General features: G+C 47.4%; 1 protein-coding gene across 1 annotated transcript; it reads right to left on the bottom strand.

Annotated features, from left to right (window-relative positions):
- Positions 1 to 971: 971 nt before the first annotated feature.
- On the bottom strand, positions 972 to 1,553 carry MSGN1 (mesogenin 1). The gene has a single exon (XM_045883714.1). The coding sequence runs from the start codon at positions 1,551 to 1,553 to the stop codon at positions 972 to 974; it is 582 nt and encodes a 193-aa protein (XP_045739670.1).
- Positions 1,554 to 5,732: the final 4,179 nt, after the last annotated feature.

The raw sequence follows: 5,732 nt of genomic DNA, 5'->3' as shown, positions 1-5,732 counted from the left end.
AGAGGATGTGTGGGGGAAGAACTAATACCTCTGGGGGGTGGGTGCTAGAGACAGACCTGAATTCTAATCCCAACCCTTTCGCTCATCTATAGAATTAAAATAGTCTCTTATACTTTTTGAACCAATCACATCATTTGAGAAATGAGCAAGTGAAGGGAGTCAATGAGGTTATTTTCATACCAGCACTGGAGCATAGAGTGCTTGCCCCCAGCTCTGCTCTAGGCCCACGCTGTGGGGCTGAGTCCTCCCCCACTTCCTCCTCCTTCCTATATGCTCATCCCCCCCCCCCACCCCGCACCCAATGTAGCCTGTCTGCCTGGGCCTTGCTATTTACCATGATGCTAATTCCTTCTGCGTCTATGTGATTTGGGTTCCTGCAAAAGAAAAGGCATGATTATAGTCAAACACACACAAGCACTTGAGGCGCGCACAGACACATACACACACACAAGCACACAAACAAAATAAAACCAGAAATGCTATAGCCCTTTACTTGATACAAAACTTTCTAAATAAGAATCCAGAAGTCACGCTGGATGCTATACAAAATATGGGATGAATTAGCCCCAGAAAGGAAGCTCCCACCACTGAAATAGAGATTAATTGTAACAATTTTACATTCTTGACACAATGCATTGCAAATCATTGACCCTTTCAAATACCTGGGACTGGCAGAGAAAGGCCAAGTAAAGGGTCTCTTTGCTAGGGGCTCATCTCCTGAGCAACCGTGGGAAAACTGGAAGCAAAATACCTGCTTGTCTGGCTGTTAAGTGTTCTGGTGGTTCCAACAAGTCCAGTGGGAATTCCCTCACAACTTTGCAGACAACAAAGTCACCATGCTTACTATATTAAAAAAAAAAAAAAACAACCACCTATGTGCCGGTATTCCGGGAGCTAGTCCAGGTCTTTAAAGCTCTCCTGCCCCCGCCTTGCCCAGGGGCTGGGATGGGTCGGGGCCCCCGGGGCAGAGCTCAGGCGCTCTGGGGCCGAGGCTCCCTCCCGCCGTTGAGGAGATCTGTGAGTTCTCCGATGTACTTGATGGTGTACTTCAGCGTCTGGATCTTGGTGAGCGGCTGGCCTCTCTGGCTGTACACAGGGGGCAAGTAATTCCGGAGGGTGTGCAGGGCATCGGCCAAGGTCCTCATCCGAAGCTTCTCCCTCTCGCTGGCCTTCCGTCTCCGCTGCACAGACATCCTGACTTTGGCGCCCTTCTGGGCCTTGGGGCCCCCAGCACCCTGCAGATAGGTAGGCTGGAAGGCTAACATATTGTAGTCCACCTCCACCAGGCCACCGGTCCCACGGCCACTGCAGCCCCCACTGCCCCCATTGGTGGCACCTCCGTGCCCACAGGGCAGCCCAGCCACAGCCGGGCGGGGAGAAGAAGAATAGGACTCCAGCGACGGAGCCGGAGACAGGCTCTGGGTTGGGGAGGCCTGGTTCAACTCAAAGGGCCCTGCCCTGTTGTTCCAGTCCCAGGAGGACAGCAGGCCGGGGCTGTCGGAGGGGCCCAAGCCCTCTTCGAGGCTGAGGAAGGTCTCACGCAGGTTGTCCATGCCGAGGGGACAGCTGCAGAGAGAACGGCTCCCTGGCAAGTGAGAAAGAAAGTTCTGCCGCCAGCCCAGGGCAGAGCTCTGTTTTATGATGGTGGGGGAGAAGTGATGAAGTGGGAAAGAGGGCAGGGGAGGGGGAGTTCAAAGGAGACCCCAAGGACCAAGATGGAAAATGAACTCTTCAGGTGTCACTTTCTCCTCATTGATAATTAGCATCTTCCAGCTAAAATGTCTTTAAACAAAAAGGCCTCCGAGAGAAGAAAAAAGGAATTATCTTGTTGTAACTAAACCAATTAAGGCCGCCTAACTAGACTTAGCATTGTCCTGTGGAACTCATTAATGAGGGAGCCAAAGAAAACAAACCTGGGGCAATTTGCAGCAAGGAGGTGGTGGTCCAGGGCCCTGGTGGTGAGTAGCAGGGTGTCCCAGAGGGCCTCCCTCCCCAGCAAGACCTACATAGTTCAGAGCAGATGGGGTGTACTGGTGGAGAAGCCGCAGGGTCTGGGGACAGGTAACCCGTTGGGGCTTGGATTCCCCAGTGTGGCAAATGCAGACCATTGTAGCTCTTCCTTCATAGGGCTCTGGGCGGGGAGAGCACCCAGCAGATACACCGTGAAGGCCAGTTCCGCTCTTGCCTTGGTCTTCAGCACATTCTCCTGAGTTTTGGTAGAGTGCAGACATGCCTCCAAAATGCCCCCACTCAGAATGACAAAGGCCTGCGGCTCCAGTAAACCCAGAGCCTTAAGGAGTAGGAAATACCCTTCAAGGAGCTTAAAGCCCTTGCTTTAACTGAGCCGACTGGGATTCCCCACAGCAAACAGACGCCATGAAACAGAAAACCTGTTTAAAGCAGGGAGTTCGCGGAATACCTGGCATTTTGCCTTCTGAAGGTCTTTTAAAAATCCAGCTGCAGTGTCACACCTTGTTTTTTGAAATGTATTAAGGAAGTGTGAAATTAACTGGGGAGCCTGTTTTCCCCACCATCGCTCCAAATGCCGCTGAATGTGTTAAGTTGGATGGTCCTGCTAGTTTGCTTCACTTCCTACTTGCTCTGAAATAGACCCTGTGTGTTGGAAAGAGGCCTCAGATTCCCCATTTGTCCCATGAAAGTAACTTACTCTCCACGTAACTAATTCTACAAATGAGTATTAACATCAGATCAGAGTGAGTTACATACTGGAGTAGTATTAATGTGTTCTTGAACATGGTTAAGTCCCTTTGCAATTATTGAAAAGAAATGTCAATGGTCTAATTAGCACATTCACAGTATTTTTTGATTAGCTAGGCTCAAGGAAGAAAAAGCTAAAGCAGGTAATTTGGAGAAGAATGCTCTTAAATTTGCCATTTACCAAAGGACCCTAAGCCATATCTTGAAGAATAAGCATTAATGAAACATAGTAAGTGTAATAACTAATCTGTCCTCCTTTCGCCTCTCTGATCTTTTTCTTCTTTCAATTCTTATTGAGAAGCCTAGAATCTGTTAATACCATTCAAGGAACTTTACATATATTATAACTAACCTTTATTTGTTTTTAAATCTAATTTTACAGATGAAAATGCTCAGGCTCTAAGAAGTTAAGAGACTCGGTTAAGATTTCCCTGGTGGGAAGTGGGTAAAACCAAGATTCCTGGTAAGACCCCTAAGCCCACTATTTTTTTTTTTTAATCAATTTTCTCTATTTTAGTTGGTTGTATTTGAGAGGCAGGTGACCTGAATGTGATTCAAAGGGAAGGAGACTCTCAGTAGACCCGAGGTAGCTGTGATGGGCCAACTTAACACATGTGATGGGTAGACTGTCATAGTAAGCTTTTAGTCCTTATAGTCTAAACTGCACAGTTTTCTATGTAACACTACTTCTGCTCTCAGACTTGAGTGCTTTTTTTTTCTTTCTATAGCTTCTTTCTAAAATTGCTTATTTCTTAAACTTCTATTTTTAGAAATTTCATTTCCTAAATGAGACAGTATCTGTCAAATGATTATGGACACTTAGTAAGTGTCGGCTTTGTTCCTGTTGTTAATGTCATCATCCATGGTCAAACTCACTGATGTCAGAATGACTTCCTCTGCTGTGCCTCCTCCACCCCGACCCCAGCCCCAGCAGTACCACTCCCCGAAAACCTATTCTTAAAGCAAGGGAAACTGCCTGGTTTCCATGTTTCTCAAGGGCGCTCTCTGGTAAGAAATCAACTAGAACCAAATGTGCATTTCTCCTTCTAGTCTCCACAAAGTAGCCTATGCTCAGTCTGTGGAAAATGGAGGCGCAGGATGGGGTACCATCAACATTTGTAAACTGTGGCTGGGCACACAATAGCTGGGTGTTTTTCTACATCCGTTGAAAATAAGGCAGAAAACTGGGCAATGCTAGACTGGACCCAGAATAACCTAGTCGAGAATGTGGTGTAGCGGAAAGATTAACTGGGGAGCCTGTTTTCCCCACCATCGCTGATGAGCGATGAGCCAGAGTTCACCTCCTTTAGAGCACATGATTCAGCCTCTCAGGGCCCTAGTATTTTACTTTGTAGAAGGAGGATAATAATACCTGTCCTGTCTTCTTCATGAAGTGCATTTCTTTTTTTTTTTTTTTTTTTTTTTAAGATTTTATATTTGACAGAGAGACACAGCAAGAGAGGGAACACAAGCAGGGGAAGTGGGAGAGGGAGAAGCAGGCTTCCCGCCGAGCAGGGAGCCCGATGCAGCGCTCCATCCCAGGACCCTGGCCCATGACCTGAGCCGAAGGCAGATGCTTAACGACTGAGCCAGCCAGGTGCCCAGGATGTGCATTTCTAAAATAAGGTGTATGGACCAAAGGATCATCAAACCTCCCTTCCAGCTCTAGAATGTGATGAAATGTGTTTCTGTGTGAAGGGGCTTGATTAAAGATCACCCACCATCCCAGCATGAAGGGGCCTAGAGACAACTGAGTCTATCCTTTTATCTGCATCCTAGAGATGACAATGACTTGTTCAATGTCACACCAAAAGGCTGCGGCCGAGATGAGAATAGAAAGCATAAAGTTGTCTAACTCCCAGATCTGTCATTTTTCTTCCCTAGAAACTAGTACAGACTTAAGTGATACACAAGCTTTCGTATCAGTCAGACTACACAGTTCCCACATGTCTAAGTTAGTAGGATAAATATCTTAATATGAATTTAAAGGTCACTCAACAAACACTGATAAGCAATTGTAACAACGACTGTAACACATTGAAGAGAAGTTCCCAAGCCTGAGGCATGTTCCGAAGAGGGCTTGCAAAGTGTCCTGGTCCTATTTCCAAAGAGTAACATGAAGATACAGATTGCCTCTCCCATCCCAGGCCCCAGGCAGCCTTTCCAATGAGGAGGACCCAGGATTTGCCACACCGACTCATGAGTGGCCTGGTGTCTAAATTTTCACCTAGTGTCTAGTTTCGCTTCTGAGGGGATGCCAGTCATATCTCTGATAACAGTTACGACAGGGGCAAGAACAACTGGGCGTTTTACAGTAGCCTGCAGTGGAGATCACAGAGAAGACAGTAGACTCTGGAACTGGCCAGGAAACTAGGCCAAGCCACTTACGAGAAATTGACAAACGCTGCTCAAAGAATCAACAAGAAACAGAGGGCAACAGGCTGTTTCGATGCCTGAACCGATAACCACCCGAGGTCCCGGGTCAATGCCAGCCCATAAGGCGCCTCTGTGCGAATTAGAAAAACACACCTAGCTTGGGCTTCTTTCGGCGCCCACTGACCTCCTTGGCCGGGCTCTTTATACAGGACTCAACCTCCACAAGTGGTGGCCCTGGGGGGCCTCAGTGGTGTGTCTTCTCTGCAACAGCGGCATTTTTCATACTTTAGTGCCTGTCCAGACATTGTTGGGCACATAGAAAGTGGCAGTCATGGCAAGAGCGCGTCCACTGGAGTCAGACTAACTACTGAGTAATTGTGCCCCTGGCCCTGTTAACGAATCTCTCAGCTTCAGCTTTGTCTGTACAGTGGAAATACTAGTGCTTCCCTCATAGAGGACACACTTTACCAGGTCTGCACATTGTAAGCTCTAAGTATGGCAGCTAATGTCCCCTTAAGTATGAAACCACATTCAGTGAATTCTTGATTCCTTGAGTTAAGAGAAGTTAGAGCCACACAATACATGTGGCGACAAATACATCTCCCCCATATTTTTTGGCTTCAAGTCACCTCTGCTTG

The sequence above is a fragment of the Mirounga angustirostris genome, unplaced genomic scaffold, assembly GCF_029215605.1.
Source record: "Mirounga angustirostris isolate CCGP_5_RB_7025 unplaced genomic scaffold, mMirAng1.0.hap1 SCAF_10, whole genome shotgun sequence".
Lineage (NCBI taxonomy): Eukaryota > Metazoa > Chordata > Mammalia > Carnivora > Phocidae > Mirounga > Mirounga angustirostris.
The sequence above is the reverse complement of the archived record's forward strand: the minus strand, read 5'-3'. Positions and strand labels throughout refer to the sequence as shown.

Excerpts from the sequence above, each read along its gene's own strand:
- MSGN1 (XM_045883714.1), bottom strand. The coding sequence starts at position 1,553 with ATGGACAACCTGCGTGAGACCTTCCTCAGCCTCGAAGAGGGCTTGGGC.